This window comes from Octodon degus, unplaced genomic scaffold, assembly GCF_000260255.1.
Source record: "Octodon degus isolate 3935 unplaced genomic scaffold, OctDeg1.0 scaffold00005, whole genome shotgun sequence".
In the NCBI taxonomy this organism is placed as follows: domain Eukaryota; kingdom Metazoa; phylum Chordata; class Mammalia; order Rodentia; family Octodontidae; genus Octodon; species Octodon degus.
Window position 1 is genome coordinate 23,198,519 of NW_004524581.1, and position 17,705 is coordinate 23,216,223.

At 48.5% G+C, this 17,705-nt stretch overlaps 2 protein-coding genes across 4 annotated transcripts in view; both read right to left on the reverse strand.

Moving 5' to 3' along the window:
- Ptcra (pre T cell antigen receptor alpha) overlaps positions 1-8,015 on the reverse strand; it is a 15,261-nt gene extending 7,246 nt beyond the window's left edge. The window contains exons 1-2 of one of the 2 annotated variants that reach the window (XM_023719839.1): positions 7,668-8,015; positions 1,212-1,425 (exon numbers count right to left, since the gene is read on the reverse strand). In XM_023719839.1, coding sequence (XP_023575607.1) covers positions 1,212-1,380 — 169 coding nt within the window. In that variant the 5' untranslated portion in view covers positions 1,381-1,425; positions 7,668-8,015. Of the gene's footprint in view, positions 1-1,211; positions 1,426-7,667 lie in introns of those variants that run through there. The other variant, XM_023719841.1, reaches the window with a different exon arrangement.
- Positions 8,016-12,055: 4,040 nt separating this feature from the next.
- Positions 12,056-17,705, reverse strand: part of Rpl7l1 (ribosomal protein L7 like 1) — a 6,489-nt gene continuing 839 nt past the window's right edge. The window contains exons 2-7 of one of the 2 annotated variants that reach the window (XM_023719866.1): positions 17,109-17,217; positions 15,759-15,919; positions 14,302-14,439; positions 13,648-13,757; positions 13,271-13,485; positions 12,056-12,170 (exon numbers count right to left, since the gene is read on the reverse strand). In XM_023719866.1, coding sequence (XP_023575634.1) covers positions 13,277-13,485; positions 13,648-13,757; positions 14,302-14,439; positions 15,759-15,919; positions 17,109-17,217 — 727 coding nt within the window. In that variant the 3' untranslated portion in view covers positions 12,056-12,170; positions 13,271-13,276. Of the gene's footprint in view, positions 12,257-13,270; positions 13,486-13,647; positions 13,758-14,301; positions 14,440-15,758; positions 15,920-17,108; positions 17,218-17,705 lie in introns of both variants that reach the window. The other variant, XM_023719876.1, reaches the window with a different exon arrangement.

Below are 17,705 nucleotides of genomic sequence, written 5' to 3' on the forward strand. Positions count from 1 at the left end.
ACCTCTGCACAGAACTACATCCCAATCCCTTTATCCTTTGTTATTATTTTAAGACAGAGTCATGCCAAGTCACTAAGTTGTCCAGGCTGGGCTGGAACTTGCTCTCCTCTTGTAGTGCGGGGACTACAGGGATTGGATCCGTTCCAGGCCTGCCTCAGGAATTTCCCTCTAGCCCAAACCCTGTGGTTCCTGGAGAGTCCTGCCCTGAGCTTTGGTCTCAGGGCCAGGGCACTGCACCTCCCCTCTCCCAAACCTGGGCCCTTGTTCAGCTGAGATAAGCCTCGAAGGATGGGAGCCAAGAAAGGAGGGAAACACAGCCAAGTGCAGTAGAGAGGATGGCTGCTGTCACCACATAATCTGGGGACGGCACTGGTTAGCGCATGCACACTGAGGCATCAGAAGCAGGCGCCCAGCATTTATCAAATAGAGATCCCAGCTCCTGGCGCCGAGGGTGAAGCCCAGGACACAGAGGTTCCATGAAGTTGTAATGAACTGAGCCATAGGTGGTGGTGCATACCTATAATTCTAGCACTCGAGACTGAGACAGGCAGATCATGTATTCAAGCCTAGCCTGAGGAATTTAGCAATTTAGTGAGACCCTGTCTCAAAATTAAAAACAAACAAACAAAATAATTCTTCAGAAATGGCAGAGGATATATGTACCTTGGTATAAAAGCCCTGGGCTCAATCCCCAGTGTGAAAATAAATTAGTAAATACGAGTGAAGCTAGCTGCAGTGGTGCACACCTGTCATCCTGGCACTTGGAAAGCCGAGGCAGGAGAGTCGCTCTGAGTTCAAGACCAGCCTGTGCTAATAGTGAGTTCAAGGCCAGCCTGAGCTACACAGCAAGACCCTGTGTCAAAAACAAAAACGAACAAACACAACTTTTTAATTTAAAGCAAGGAGACTCATGAGAGTTGAAGAAGGGCTTAAATCAGATACAGGGAGCCTCCTAAAAGTTCCAAAGACGGGGCACAGAAGCCTGCCCCTGTATCAGCACCATGATGCCCACGGCCCGGGCAGAGAGCCTTCTGTTGGAAGGAGAAGCTGGACCAACCCCAGGGTGGAATTTCCTGCCACTCTGGGGGCTTAGAGGTGCAAGAGCTGCTGTTCACGACTTCGTGTGAGAGCGTGAGTCTGCGAGGCTCCTGCGGGGGCAGCTACGGAGCTTCTGGAGGCTCTGCCCGAGCTGACTGCAAGGAAGCTCTCACCGGTGCAGATCCTGTCGGAGCAGCCTGGCAGCCACGGCTGGGAACAGCGGCCGGGGGAGCGGGGGAGCGGTGCCGCCAGACGTGCGGCAGGCAGGGCTGGAGGGCCCTGTGGACGTGGCTCCTGGGTGTCGCTGACTGCTCGGTTCTCAGGACAGTGCCTCGGCTCCATGGATCTGCAGTCAGATCTGATGTCCCTGCAGCTGCACCCTATTCCCCGGGCACGAGAAAGACACCAACGTGATCTTATGTAAGCTGCTGTTATTCTGGGTTTTCTGTTGCTTGCTGCTAAATCGGATCCTAACTAAAACATGTACTGCATGTTCTGGGTCCTCGCAGGGAAACAGATGGGCAATTTGAAGGGAATTGGAGAAAGAGCTGTTTATAAAGATGTGGGTAGGGTACAAAGAAAGGCTCCATCACAGGCTCATGAGGAAGCCACTCTGGGAACCAGAGCCACAAGAAGCTGTGGCCTTCACAACACAAGCATGCTGGTGACCCATACATGGAGGGCAGAATGGAAGTCCCTGGACGTAGCTCAGCCTCCCAGGATCCGGTGGGGGTGAGGAAGTTGGATTTGGAGGGATTTCGGTTATGATATTTTGTTTGATGGTTTGATTGTTTATTTGGTTGGTTGATTGAGACAGGCTGGTCTTTTTTTGGGGGGGGGGCGTGGAACGGGGGATTGAACTCAGGCAAATATGCACTTGCCAGGGAAGCGCTTATTCCACTGAGCCATCTCCCCAGCCCCACAGGCTGGTCTTGAACTATGTAGCTCAGGCTGGCTTTGAACTCACAGTGATCCTCTCACCTCAGCCTCCCCAGTGCTGAGGTCACAAGTGTGCACCAACAGGCCCAGCCATTTTGGTTATGAGTTTTAAGTATTACACATTGCTGGGTGCCTGTAATCCCAGCATTCTGCCTGAGGCGAGAGGATCAACGCAAACTCAGGGCTGGCTTGGGCTACATAGTAAGTTCAAGGCCAGCCTGAACTTCATCATGAGAACCTTGTTGCAAGAAACAAAAAAAAAAAAAAAAATTAATTTTAAATATTTTGCATCCTATTAGGTAGCACTTGACCTTCTAGGGTATAGTTTTCTTTTCTTTTTTGTTTTTCTTCTCTTTTTTTGGCAGAACTGGGATTGAACTCAGGCCCTTGCGCTTGCCAGGGAGGCGCTTATTCTACTGAGCCATCTCCCCAGCCCCAGGGTGTGGCTTTCCACATGCATCCTAAGGAGCCCAGGCCACAGCCAGCTGGCTGCTTTCAGGATGTGGGGCAGAAATTGCCATCTGCACGTGTCCTTGGCTGGAGCAGGTGTGCCCCCGACAGAGGTTACCAATGTCCACTTCACAGGGATGGGGTGGAATTCTGTGAGCAAAGGGGTGGTGGTGCCCTGGGAGGAGATAGCCAAGTCATCTTAAGCTGTATAGCAAAACTGTGTCCCTCCAGGTGGCGGTCACCATGGGAACAGTGACTGGGACACCAGATCAACCTCAGCTTCTGTCCCTACACCACAGCCACTCACACACAGGTCTCCAAGTGCACCTGGAAAGAGAGGACTGCATCTTGGCCCTAATGATAATTTTTCCTTATGACTCACTGTGGACCAGTGTCCTTGTGCCTTTTATTATTTTTTCCAGTGCTGGAGACAGAATGCAAGGCCCTGTCATGTGTTTATACACTGAGCTGCACCCCACTTTGTCCTTGATGTTGGCCACCATGGTCAGGCCCTGCACCCCCAGGGACCCCGATACCACAGTTGTCCCTGGAATCAGGGAACCCAGTCCCATCCCTTCATCCAGTGACTGCAGTTGCTAAAGCAAGGCAATGATGCTGGTGGCTGTCACCAAGGATTTAACGGCTTAGCAAAGGGAGAGCTTTGGAGCCTTTTAAGCTATGCAGCTGGGAGGCTAAGAAGGCTGCTAAGAATAAAGCCAGTCCAGCACCCGTCAGCTCCTAGACCCCCATTCTCTCACATGCCAGGGAGTCTTGGCACCTCAGGCTTATTACCTGCAGGGGACTATTAAGCCTGGCTTTAATTAACCAGCCCGGAGGCTCTCTGCACCCTTACTGGCTGGCTGAGCCGGCACATTAAGCCCCAGGTCTTGGATGAGGGCTGTGGCAGGCATTTGGTCTCAGTGAACCTCACGTTCCACCCTCCCAGCTTCGCTCTCCCAACTCTGTGGCACTGCCAGGGCAGCCTTGGAAGCTCCCCAACCCCCATGGGTGGGGGTTTGTGCTGTTCCTCTGGGATCTAATTCACCATGGCCCAGCTACTCAGGATGGCAAGCTCCAGTCCAGCCTAGGCAACTTTGTGATTTAGCAAGACTGTCTCAAAATTTGAAAAAAGGAGTGAGGATATAGTTCAGTATGAATGTCCTAGGTTCTCTTCCCAGCACCTCAAAAATGAAATAGAAAAGAAAAAGAAAAATCAGTGAATATGTGGATTTTTTTGTGCACCCAAAACTTAACACTCCAGGTTCCACACTATTATTTCTTTTTTTTCCCCCACACTATTATTTCTGCAATAAATCACAATCATCATATAACTTACTTCTGTGACTTCCCTGGGAGGCTAGGAGCCCTGGAGGCCAGGGATCTGGGACTGTGTGCCAGCCCTTGGTCTGGGGCACACCCGGGCATGCTACACCAAGAGCTGTGTGCAGCTGCGGTCAGCCTGAATCCTTCCAATCTATGAAGAGTCTTTTGAGGGCTAGCCAAATAGCTCAGCGGATTAGAGTGCCTGCAAGCAGGCACAGCGGCTGGGGGTTCTATCCCTGGGCCTGCCCTGCTGGCCCTGCCCCTGAGGTGTGCTGAGACTACATTATATCTTGTAGTTCCATGTCCATCATCCAAGAAAATCTATGGCAGATGTGATCTTCCTCCTCCTCCTCTCCTTTTTGTGGTACCAGGGATCAACTCAGGACCTTACACTTGCCAGGCAAGCTCTTACTCCACTGAGCTATCTCCCCAGCCCAAGAGGTAAATTTCAAAGGACTGGCCAGCAATATGGCTCAGTGACACAGTACCTGAACAGCAAACACGAGGTCCTGAGTTTAATTCCTGGTACCAAAACAAATTTTTTTCAAAGGGCTAGGGTGGCTCCACCTCTGCAGTACTTCCTGCAGCTGTGTCCTGCAGATTCTCTCATGCACTAGCTGTGCTCCTTCCTTGTAGTTTTCCTCAAATGACCCATGTTCTCGGTGCCTCCAAACCTCACGGGTCTCCACCGCACCTTCGGCTTCACACTCACAGCTTCACACACTGCCCTCTCAGGGGTGCACTGCCCAGCCTAACACCAAGCCTGCGTGTTAGGGACCACAGATTATGAAGTGAGTCTGGAAGATGTCTGAGGTTGTCCTTGTCCTGTCCTGTCAACTGAACTGGAAGGTGGAAACTCTTTCTCTGGGTCACATCTGAGGCCCTACTGCTAGTGATGTTGAGGTGCTCACAGGGCAAGATATAGCCTGCTGAAGACGACCAGGATCAGGAGTAAAAGTAGTAGCAGGAGTAAAAGCTTCACCTGGGGAAAGTACAGTTGCCTTACTGGCTCTTGGCCCCTCCTGGCATGAATGCATTGTTGTTCTTTCACTAGTCCCCTGTCATTGCCATTACTGTTCCTGGAGGCAGTCACTACCCCTCCCCATGCATTGGCTAATAAAAATAGTGGTGATCCAGAGAGCCTTTTTTTTCTTTTTTTTTCAGCCAGTCTTTCTGCCCACCCTGAAGCACTGAACTTCCAGCCTCCTTTTCATGCATTACTAATTTTTATTTTTTATTTTTTAGAGAAGGGTCTATGGGGTGTTCAGGGTCTCACTACGCAGCTTGAACTCATAGTGATCTGCCTGTTTACAGCCTCCCAAATGCTGGGAAGACAGGTGCGCGCCACCATGCCCAGCCTCAGCGGTCAGCACAGCCAGCGTGCCCAGGGGTGGGGCCAGCGTGTCACGTGGCGTCAGGGATGGAACCCCGGTCTCTGTGCTTGCCTAAGCAGGCTCCTGGTCAGCTGACCTATATATCTGCACTGGCCGGAATAGGAATTTTTTTGAGACTGGGCCTTGATTAATAGTCCAGACTGTCCTTGAATTTACCTGGCTGGCCTTTAACTAGGCAATCCTCCCACCTCAGCCTCCCAGAGTGCTGGGACTACAGATGTGCGCCACCACACCCAGCACAACTGTGTATTGGAAGAGCTTAACTTTCCTTTCATTTGTACAGGGGCTGGCAGCTGAGTTTGCTTAAATCTCAGAGGAAACTTTGGGCTTAAGACTTCTCAGAAATGTTGAAACTGATAGGAATTTGACAACTCTTGGAGACAGATTAAATGCCTTTTGCATAGAGGGATGCACATGAGTCTTGGGAGGGGCAGGGGCGGAATGTTATGGTTTGTGTCTGTCTCCCCTAAACCTTCATGGGTGGGGCTCTTCCAAAGTGGCTGGACCTAGAGAATGTGACGCTGGGATCAAGGGTGTGCTTACTTAGTCCACCGATTGGTTTGGCATAGTCCTAGGTAGGATTAAGGATGCCCTGCCTGGGTATAAGGATGCCACTCTAAGGGGCTGGAGTTCCCTGTAATGGAACACAAGGGAAAGTGGGCTGCTACGCTTGCTGCTTGATACCTGTTTTACTGCCTTCTGCCTACCACGAACTCTCTCTCCTCTATGATGGCCCTCTGCCATTCCACCCTGCCTTGGAGTCAACTGTGAATTGAAACCTCTGCAAACTGTGAGCTAAAAATAAATCTTTCCTCCTTTAACTTTATTTATTTTTTTTTCATAATTTTATTGATAAACAAATAGCAATGAGACAGTTTCAAATCAAATCGGTAGGACAGTTTCAATAACCAACACACTGCATATATTCTTCTTAGTGGTTAACTGCTATGCAAGATGCGGACCTGAGATCTTATTTACAAACACCATTAGAACAGGGGCTGGGGAGATGGCTCAGTGGAATATGCACTTCCCTGGCAAGTGCAAGGACCTGAGTTCAATCCCCGGTTCCGAAAAAAAAAAAACAAAAAAAAAACAAACAAAAAAACACCATTAGAACAAATCATTCTATTCATTAAGACAATGTAACTATATATCTATCCTAACCACTTTAAATACAGATACAAAATGGACATTCATCTGTATACCCCTTTTTTTCTAAGTTCCGTTATTTGAATATTATAGGTGTATAAACTCAGCAAAATATTCTAAAAGAGTCCAGTAGCCCATAATAGCATTGGGACTTCTGTTTAACTGTCAATGTCAGAAATTATTGACCTGAGTCCCCCACAGCTCAACATAACAGCATGGCTTTACTTCCTATATTTCGTCTTCATACTTTTCTGCTGGATGGTTAAGACCAAGGTAAAGCAGGACCTATGCAACAAGAGTTGTAGCTTTTGGGTCTGAGAAGGTCAGTGAAATTCCCTCAGGATTTATCCTGAGATCCTGTACCTCAGATTGTAGAACCTTTGTCAGTGTCAGCCATGTGGATGAGTCACGGCCATTGCTTGGCCAATGTGCTCTCTGTGAAAGCCTGAGTGTTTTCTCTCCGTGTGACTCTCCTTAGGCACACTCTACATCATCATCACTTTCCTCTTTGGTCCCATAATCTTCTTGATCAGAAAATTTGGGACACTACCGAGGTACATGACTCCTCCTTTAACTTTAGGTATTGGGCATTTTGTTTCGGCAACAAGAAAAAGTAACTAAGGCACTTGGTTCCATCCTTCAATCCCCCTGCCTCAGCCTCCTGGATTGCTGGGATTACGGGTGTGTGCCACTATGGTTGGGGTGTAGTTTTAGTTTCTTTTTGGCGGTACTGGGGATTGAACTCAGGACCTTACACTTGCCAGGCAAGCACTTATTCTACTGAGCTGTCTCCCCAGCCCCTGAAGTTTTATTATAGAGGCCACAGATCAGCATTCAACCAAATATCTAGGGAGTGAGTGCTGGGAGAGCCCTGAATGTCCTGTCCTCGGCACTGGGTTATGTTCACCAGCTAGGAAACTGCACTGCACTATGCCCAGAGCTGTGCAGGTTTTAGAACATGCACAATTGTTTAACTCACTGCTACACAGCAGTTCTCTGCTTTCCCTCTTGGCCTTGAACATCTCACCACATGGTCTGTGTGCAGCATGACTGCTCCCCATCCTGCAGCTAGTGTGGGTCCTCCCTGAGTCACCACCTCACTCCTAGCAGACCAGGAATTCTTAGGATTTAGCCTCTCAGACCAATTGCTCACTCTACAATGTGGCCAGCCTCCCACCAGCTGACTGTTGAAGCTCTCACTGCGCTCCAGTCCAACCTTCTATCTTGAAGTCCACAATCTCCTCCATTCAGTCGCTTGTCCTTAGCAGTTCAGCAACTCTGCTTTCATTAGGACTTCACCCCTAATCACTTGTGCATATATCGCCTACGAACAAGAGCATTCTCTAGAAAACCACAGCATGATGAGAAACTGACATTGCTATCATGAGGTTGTTATCTGCTCCGTGGGTCAAGAAAGTTCTCCATGCTTTATGGGTGAACCTCACATTGGGTCACTCATTACACTTTTTTTTTTTTTTTTTTTTTTCTTTCTTTCTTCCCAGTAAAGGGAATTGAACCCAGGCCTTTTAATTTTGAGCTAGTGTCCCGCTAAGTCTAAGACTGGGCTCGACTTCACAATCTTTCGGCTTCAGCCGTCCCAAGTGGTGGGACTACTCACTGGGCGCGCTAAATCATCCTGTCTGAAGCCTAGCTGTGAGGGTGAAAGGCGTCCTCGCGCGCTCCCCAGCGTAGGTGGTCCGAAACGACTCGGTCTCCCGAGACTGTGGCGTCACACTCGTTCTGGAAAGGGTGCGCTCCCAGCATTCCCGAGAGGCTCCACACCCCGGAAGTGCTTGCTCCCCGAGTTCCCGGCAGGCTCCACGGCTGCGGAAGTACATAAGGAGGTGCTCTGGGGAAGTCGGATACAGACATGGATCAGCCCGGCAGTCCCGTGCCGGCCCTAGGATCCCTCCAGCCTGCAGCATCTCCTCCGGCGTCGGTGACCCTGGCGCAGCTCCTGCAACTGGTGCAGCGGGGCCAGGAGCTCCCAGGCATAGAGAAACGCCATATCACGGCCACCTACAGCGACCCCACGGCATCCCAGCTCCCGCGAAGGCCGAAGCCCTGGGAGGCCGCCGCCCCACCGCCCTCAGGCTCCTGAAGCCTTAGTTCCTCGGCGTCTTGGGTCTGGAGCTACAGGGCCCCGCACGGACTTAGGACCCTGGAAACTGGCCACTCCGTGTTCTTTGCGTTTGTCCTGACCGGACTGAAGTCTCCTCCGGGCTGCCCACTACTCGGATTCCGGGACCAGATTGTCAGTTAAAAATAAAATCCTGCTTCACTGGCGTCTACTGGAACGACCTTCCTGTTTATTTGCTTTGTGTCTGTTTTTGTCAGAATACTACACGGGGGAAGCTGGGGTGCAGTTCGTTGGCAGAGCCCTTGTCTGGCACGTGGAGACCCTGGGTTTATTCCTGCTGACAAAGAAAAGCAACTGGGGCCCCACTGTAAGGCCTGACCCACTTGGGTTAGTAACGGGGGAATATGAGGCAGCCAACCTGGGCACCTAGGCCAGCTCGTTCAGTGCTGGTGACAAAGGAACCTGCGATTTAGGTGGCATTTCCTAGATGAAAGGCTTGATACTAAAATTTAACACCAAGGGGCCCGGGAGATGGCTCAGTAGAATGAGCGCTTGCCTGGCAAGCGCAAGGGCCCAAGTTCAATCCCTGGCTCCTCAAAACCAACCAACCTAAAATTACACCCAGAATGACTTCAAAGATCTATCAAATAAATTACCTGGCAGAGCGACCAACAACAAGCCTTTAGAAAACGGGTCTGAGCTGGGCATGGTGGCACACATCTGTCATTCTGGCTCAGCTCATGGAAGGCTGAGGTGTAAGAACCGTTTTGAATTCAAGACCAGCCAAGGCTACATAGTGAGTTCAAAGCTATCCTGAACTAGACTAAAACATCTCAACAAGACAACTTGGGTGTGAGAAACAGGTGAAGGGCTGGGCTCATAGCAGAGGCAAAGCTCCCGGCGCCACCACCGAAGGCCAAACCTCGGAGCTCGCTGCACCCGAACTGCTTTCCTGACAAAACCTAGAACAGAGGAGCTATGAGCTGCCTTGTAAAGCCCACATTAGCATAGTCTAGTCTGATCACTGGGCCTCTACAAGGAAAGTTTCTGTTAGTCTCTTACATTTATATAGAATTTGGAATTGAAAATTTTTTTTTTGCCTTTTTTTTTTAAATATTTATTTTTATTTATTACATTTATTGTGTGTGTGTGTGGCCAGCTCAGCCCACCAGGGGGCGAGGCTGGCTGGCATGTGGTGCTGGAGGATCGAACCGCGGTCCCTGTGCTTTGCCAAGCTTGTTTCAAGTAGGTGCTTTAGACCACTGAGCCATCTCTCCAGCCCTTTTTTTGTCTTTTTGAAGCAGGATTTTACTGTGCAGTACAGGCTAGTCTTGAATTTTTAAGGATCTTCCTGCCTCATCCCAAGTGCTGGGATTACAGGTGTAATCAAACTGAAAGCTACTGTTTTATTTTTCCAAAGACAGGGTCTTACTATGTAGAGTACTCTGGCCTTCAACTCAAGCAATCCTGCCTCAGCCTCAGTTGGGATTACAGGCCTGGGCCACAACGCAAGAGTTCTCTTGTGGTGCTGGGGGTGAAACCCAGGGCCTTAAATGCTTCACACAGAGCAACAGCCTTGGCCCTCTTATTTAGTAAGACAAATCTAGGCCCTTATTTAGTAAGACAAACCCCAGACTCTCATACCTAGATGGCTTTAACCATATATATATATTTTTTTCTTTTTAGAGCTGGGGATTGAACTCAGGCCCTTACACTTGCTAAGGAAGCGCTTATTCTACTGAGCCATCTCCCCGGCCCAAATTTTTTTTTTTTAAAGTCTTGTTATGTAGCTCAGGGTGGCCTTGAACTCACAGCAACCCTCCAGTCTCCACTTTCCAAGTGCTGGGATTACAGCCTGGCAGATGCACCATTTTAAAGCAATAGGACTTCTTTTTTAAATTTTATTTATTTTTGCAGAACCAGGGATTGAACTCAGGCCCTTGAGGGGGCCGGGGAGATGGCTCAGTGGAATAAGCACTTCTCTGGCAAGTGCAAGGGCCCGAGTTCAATCCCCGGTTCTGAAAAAAAAAAAAAAAAAAAAAAAAAAATTTGGCAGAACTCAGGCCCTTGCACTTGGCAGGCAAGTGCTTATTCCACTGAGCTATCTCCCTGGCCCCTAGGACTTCTTAATAAAGGCAAAACCTGTAACAGCTATTCCTGGCAGGTGAAGTATGGAACCAACACATCTAATGACCTCACAACCTGGCAGGCTGTAAGGCACTGTTAACCTCCATCTCAGTTTCATAGCTGACAGGTGAGCCCACACCACAGTGAGGCCGATTAGAAAGGACCAGGGGGCACAATGGGGGAACAAGTTTTCAGTACAGCTGGGCTGTTTGGCTCCTCCTCACCAACTGCTCAAGACTGTGAGCTGCAGCAAGTGAGGGAGCAGAAGACACAGGGGAGAACAACGGAGCACCAAACCCTAGTGCTGCTAGATGTCCAGGATCCAGGCGACATTTTTACTTTGGGCAGCTATTTTCCAGACAGGCAGAGAAAGGAAGGCTTGATAAAAAGTGGCTCTACAATGTCTTCAAAGATCATGTAAAAAATCCAGCAGCAACAGTGACAGCAAGGACTTCTCAGATTCATATTCCCAGAACTTACTGCTGGTCTGTTCCATCATTACCAGGCCAATACTTTGAGGCTAGAATATGCAAGTAAAAAATCCAACTAAGCAGCTTCCTAGCCACAGCCTAAAAGCTAACGCTATCCATGTCAAACCAAGAAAATAGGCTTCTGCTGTCCTGGGTTTTAAGGAGATAGTTAATCATCAAAGAAACCTGGAAATTACATCCTGAAGCCCAAGAAAAAACTGGTGAGGATTCCTCAGAGTTGCAGAGGTGCAGGAGACAACACTGCTTAACTACGTTAAGTGGAAACACTCAACTGGCTTGGTGCTCTCACACAGGACACGATCCAATTAGCTAGCTAGCTCAGCTCAGGGCCTGGGTGACCAAAACCAACAACAGGGCTTGTTTTAAAATTTTATGTATTTGCTCGAGGGTCTCACTATGCTGTGATTCCCAGTGATCCTGTTTTAGCCTCCCCAGTGCTGGATTACAGTTGTGCGCCACCACACCTGGTCTTGATAGTGTTGTTGTTGTTTTTTTTAATACAAGATGCACAGGTCCTAAAGAGGACTCCAGGAACACCCTGAAATTTCCAACAAACTTGAGTGAATGCCTTGCTTCTAGGAAGGAGGTTCTTCCTTTCCCAAATTCTTATTTATGTCATTTTGAAACAGGGTTTCACTATGCAGTACACACAGGCCTTGAACTCACTTTATAGCCCAGGCTGGCCTCAAACTCAGTGATCTTTCTGCCTCAGACTCTCCAGTGTCCAGATTACAGGCGTGTGCCATTATGCCTGGCTCCCTTCCCAAATTCTGAGGTAGAGAAAAGAAACTGAGTCAGTTCCAAGCTAAGGTACAAAAGCCACCTGGGCCACGCAAGTCTGAGACCTCACAAAGCCGTATCACTGAAAGCTGGAACCTGGCCTCCTGACAGACACAGCTGAACACTTGTTTTCCAGACAGTTGTGACTGTATTTTCAGTCTTTTCAAAAGAGCTCTGAGGCTCCAGACTCAAGTACGCCTCTGGGCTGGGTCCACAGCTCCGAGTCATTCACCCACAGTGAGCCCCAGGACAGAAGATGCAGCAAAACAGGACCTCTTCCTCCACAGCAAGTGCTGATTTCAGCCGTGGCATGATGGGGAACAACGGAACTCTTCCTTGAAACTGGGCGGTGCTGAGAGGTGCCTGCCATGCCGATTCCCTTATGCTTCCTTCCAGTCTCTGAAAGCAGAAAAATCATCTTCTCTGAAGACACTTGGTACCAGTTCAAAAAACAAAAACATGCTTCAAGACACTGTTTTGTTATTCTGAGGAAGAAAAAAAACCCAAACAAACCCCAAAACTGTCAATATGAACTTAACACACCCACAAGGAATAGCAGCAATAAAAAACAATTTCAAAGTTGAGTTCCTCAGGGCTGGTGAGATGGCTCAGTGGTCTGAAGCACCTACTTAGAACAAACTAAGCCAAGCAAAGCACAAGGACCTCGGTTCAATCCCCCAGCACCACATGCCAGCCATCCCCGCCCCCTGGTGGGCTGAGCTGGCCACACACAAAAAATAAATAAATAAATAAATAAAATTAAAAACAAAACAAAACAAAAAAACAAAGTTGAGTGCCTCAACAAAATACACAAATGACTTAGGTCTTAACATTCTTTTTTTTGGCGGAACCAGGGATTGAACTCAGATCCTTGCGTTTTCCAGTCAAGCACTTATCCTACTGAGCCATCTCCCCGGCCCCCTTAACATTCTTTTAATTTCTATTCTTCCGTTCCTATTTCCAGCTAAATGGCCACTGCAAGTTTTCCTACCCTGTAACGTGCTGGGCATTGAACCTGCCCTGGGCACATTAGGTGAGTGTGCTACCACTGCACCACCCCCACTGCGCCTGCATCTATTTACAGAATACAGAGCTCTCCTTTGTAGCCATCAAGCTGGTAAGCACATTACCTCCTGCCTCCCAACCTCCCATTTACTTTTATTTATTTATTTATTTTTTTTGTGTGTGTGGCCAGCTCAGCCCACCAGGGGGCGGGGCTGGCTGGCATGTGGTGCTGGGGATTGAACCACGGTCCCTGTGCGCTTAGCTTGTTCTAAGTAGGTGCTTTAGACCACTGAGCCATCTCACCAGCCCCCATTTACTCTTATGTAGTAGTAAGAACGTTCCTACCTTGCTGGTAGACCAAACCCAAGGTCTTTTCAAATGTGCTAGGCAAGTGCTGTACCACGCACTATACCTCTGCCTACAAAAAGAACTTTTAGAGGACAAAGCATGGCCCGTCAAGGTTGGGCCAAGGAAGGTGCTCGGCCCTGGCTCACCTGGAACTAGTTCAACTGGCGGATGAGCTGGTTGATGCGCTCACCCCGATAGCCAGGTGAGCCCATCTCCTTGAGGAAGCCCACTCTGTTCTTGGTAGCGTGCCGGGCCACAGAGAGGTGGAAAGGGCGCAAGAAGCAGGCAATCTCCTGGAAATGCGCCCCTGGGAAGGCGATTTCATGGATGAGGTCTTCCAGGCAAATGACACCAAACTTGCCTAAAAACGCAATAAAAGCAGATTCCTTTACTATCCATCTTTGCAGCATGTGCATACTGAAAAGCTCCTGGGGACCCAACAAGAACACACCTTAGTTCCCAAGCCAGCACTACCGAAGACCCTCGCTTTCTGGCCCAGGCGGCCCTTCGGTGTGGCACTCACCCAGGTGCTCCTCGATCACAGTGTTGTCCGTCAGCGGGAAGGTCTTATTCTTAATCTTGCCCTGTCCACGTTTCAAAATCAGTTCCCGGACAGACTTCAGATTTGGAAATCTGTGAGGCAGAAACAGCGCAGCTTCAGCTGGAGCCTGGCACATTGTGGCTGGGCTGAGAAAAGGCAGGAGAGTTCTCCTCCCCAGCTCCCACCTCAGTGTTCTGTGCTCCCTTTCCAGCTGGGGATACACACGCGCAGGAGGGGATTAAAACTAGAGTGGCCCTGCAATGTAACTAGACATCTCACATATGGATGGACGCTCACCAGGTCAAACAGTTTATTTCCCAGATACAACAAAAAGTCTACCTTGTGTTCACTTTGGCAGCATAATATTAAAAAACTGCATTTTGGCCTCTAATTTACTCAAGAGGATACAAAAGCTGTGTCTTAAACCCAGGCCTCTGCAGGGCTTTGATGCTTGAGGAATACTAAGCACTCTTATATAAGCACTGCACGCCAACACCCCAGGCTGTCAACTGAACAATCCCTGCCACGACACTGCTCAGTCCAGTCACTAATCCTCCCCCTGCCGCTCCAGGTCCAGCAGAGCACACAAGCCTGGGAGAACAGCTGGGCACCATGAACGCACAAGGAAACACTCACCCCCAGGTCACATAAGGCTCCACTATTCGCAGCATTTTGAGAGTTTGGGGGGTGACTTTAACAAAGACACCACTGAACAGCTTCTTCAGGCGAAGTCTTGCAATGGTCTTCTGTACTAATGAACTCACCCCGTTAATACTGAAACACACAGGAAGAGAAGTGAGGCTCTCTCCGGTTTACGGCAGTCCAGCAAGCACCCAGAAATGTGTACCACTCCACTAGGTGCACAGGGAAAGACACAGCCCTCTTTGATGGGCAACAGTTTGTAAATGTACCATCTTTCCCTGATGTGAAGCAGTGCCCAGGGTACAAAGGGAACAGAAAGTCCCTGAACTTGTGGGTAGTGATGAGAGTGATACTGGTCTAACTAAAGAAGCTTGACTTGTTTGCATAGGCGGTGAAAGTTACTGAAGATTTTAAGCAAAGAAACACTTTTTTTTTTTTTTTTTGGCAGAACTGGGGATTGAACTTAGGCACTTGCGCTTGCCAGGGAAACGCTTATTCCACTGAGCCATCTCCTTGGCCCCCATGTTTAATTAGTTAATTAATTAATTAGAGTGTGTGTGTGTGTGTGTGGCCAGCTCAGCCCACCAGGGGGCGGGGCGGGCTGGCATGTGGTGCTGGGGGATTGAACCGCGGTCCCTGGCCTTTGCTAAGCTTGTGCTAAGTAGGTGCTTTAGACCACTGAGCCATCTCACCAGCCCTGGTTTTTTGTTATTGTTGGTGTTTTTTTTTTTTTTTTTCCTGATAACCATTGAACGCAGGTTACAGGAAAGATCTGAGACTGTGAACCAGACTCAGGAAAATCTAGTTAGAAAACTAACATAGTACAATACTCAAGGAAAGAGATTATGGATAGTGGTTTGGGGTTAATGAGGACAGAACTCCTAAGTATTTAAAATTCACAGAGCCAGGGAGATAGCTCAGTAGAATAAGTGCTTGCCTGGAAAGCTCAAGGGCCTGAGTTCAATCCCCAGTTCCGCACAAAAAATAAAAAAATAAAACTCACAAGTTTTACAGCAAGAGTCAGTTACATATAAGAGCAGGGAGAAGTCAGCAAAGTACCACTAAACGTGGAAATTTCTTCTTAGCACTGAATATGTTCCCCCATTCATTCTGCCCTGTTTTAGTTCCTAGAAAAAAGCCCTGATTTTTTTACTTCAAGACTTTGCTTAGGGCTGGGATACAGCTCAGTGGCACAGTGCCTGCACGGCAAGCATAAGGTCCAGAGTTCCATTCTGATACCAAAACAAAGACAAAAACCAAAGATATTTGCTTAAAAGCCTTTCTGGAAAAGGGGGGGGGTACTGGGGATGTAGGTCAGTGGCACAGTGCCTGGCTGGTAAGTGCAAGGCCTTGAGTTCAATTCCTGGTACTAACACAAAAAAAGCAAGCTTTAAAGCTGAATCAGCAGTTCACCCAGTTGCAGGGAATGTGAAAAGATCCCAGTACTCTACCTTTGGAGGCGGACAACGAAGGCCAAGGAATGTTCATCAGGTGCTTCCAAAGCGCGAGGTTTCACTTCGAGTCGTTTCACACGCACCCCGTCACGCCGCTGCCGCCAGGAATCATGAAGGAAGGATTCCAGTCGCTTAAATCTGATCTCCTTTACCTTCCTCTTTTGTAGAGAAAATAGGTCATTATTACTACTTTGTGTCTGCACTAATCCTTTTTCTTTTCCAGTACCAGAGATTAAACCCAGGGCCTCTGCATTGAACTACAGCCCTACTAAGCCACGGTCTCACTAAGTTGCTGCCATTACGGGCATGCACCACCATGGCCCTCTGCTTATACTCAATTTACTTCCACAATAGTAATTCCTGAGTTACTAAGGACAGAGCTGAGCCAAGGATATAGCTCAGTGGCACAAGCACCTGCCTGACAAGTGCACGGACCTGAGCTTGACTCCTGTTTAAAACAAAACAAAACGAGCACATTTCTACGTCCTGCAAAGGGGTACAAACAAACATACCCTGTCATATAAGGGAAGAATGAGAAACCAGGGAAAAACTGGGAAAACTTGGGCTAGGTATGGTGAAACACGCCTGTAACATAATCAGTTTAAAAGCTGAGGGGCTGTGGAGGTAGCTTGGTGGCCTAAGAGCCTGCCTGGCAAGCACAAGGTCCTGAGTTTGATCCCTGGTACCACATGCTGTGCCAGTCCTGGAACCCTGGGCATGCCATGCTGGCCACTGAAAACAGGTGTGGTGGCACACACCTGTAGTCCCAGCGCTAGGGAGGCTGAGACAGGAAGATCACTATGAGTCTGAACTGTATAGTGAGACCCTGTACCAAATAAATAAATCAATAAAAGATTTTAAAAAACTCTTTTTTTAAAAGCTGAGGCAGGAGTGCCACAATCTGTGGCCAGCCTAGGCTACACAGTGAGTTCATGGTCAGTAAAGTGAGCCTCTGTCTCCTAAAATAAATAAATATAAAATAAGAAAGCTTAAAAATTACTGGGAAAAGGTCCAAATAGTTTAGCAGATTAAAGTGCCTGCAAGCAGGCGCAGGGGCTGGGGGTTCGATCCCCGGGCCTGCCATGCCAGTCCCAGGGGGGCGTACTGAGAGGCAATTGAGACTGGGCATGGTGACACACGCCTGTACTCCCAGCTCTTGGAGGCTGCAAACAGGCAGATCACTACAAGTCTGATCTAGTAGTGAGACTCTGAACACCCTACAGACTCTTCCCTAAAAACAAAAACAAAATTACTGGGAAAAATTTCTAACGTATAAACAACTTGCTGGATAAAATTCACACAAAATGAATGCTAACACCCACCCTCTTCCAGGTTTGCCAGCATTACCTCTTTCTTTGCCAAAAGTGCCTGCTTTGCCTGGGTGGCTTTGAGGGCTTGATATGCCTTCCTCTTTTTCAGGAGATTTTCTGGAACCAAGGGGATCTTTTTTCTTTGCCTGAAACAGAAAATCAAGATCAGCAGTAAGATTTAGGAAAGGAATATTCAAGGTATTTCCAAACCAACTCAGCATCTTAGACTTTGGGGAACATTGTCTCCAAGTTCTTGGGTTTAGTCTTTAACATGGATTCTTTTTTTTTTTTTTTTTGGTGGTACCAGGGATTGAACTCAGGACTCTGTGTTTGCCAGGCAAGTGCTTATTCTTCTGAGCTATCTCCTTGGGCCCAACATGGATTCTTAATATTTACTCATCCTCAAAGGTTTAAAAAGCCATTGATAATTCCAGCACTCAGGAGGCTGAGGCAGGAAAGATCATTCAAAGTTTGAGACCAGGGCTGGTGAGATGGCTCAGTGGTCTAAAGCACCTACTTAGAACGAGCTTAGTAAAGCAAAGGGACCTCGGTTCAATCCCCCAGCACCACATGCCAGCCAGCCCCGTCCCCTGGTGGACTGAGCTGGCCACACACACACACACACACACACACA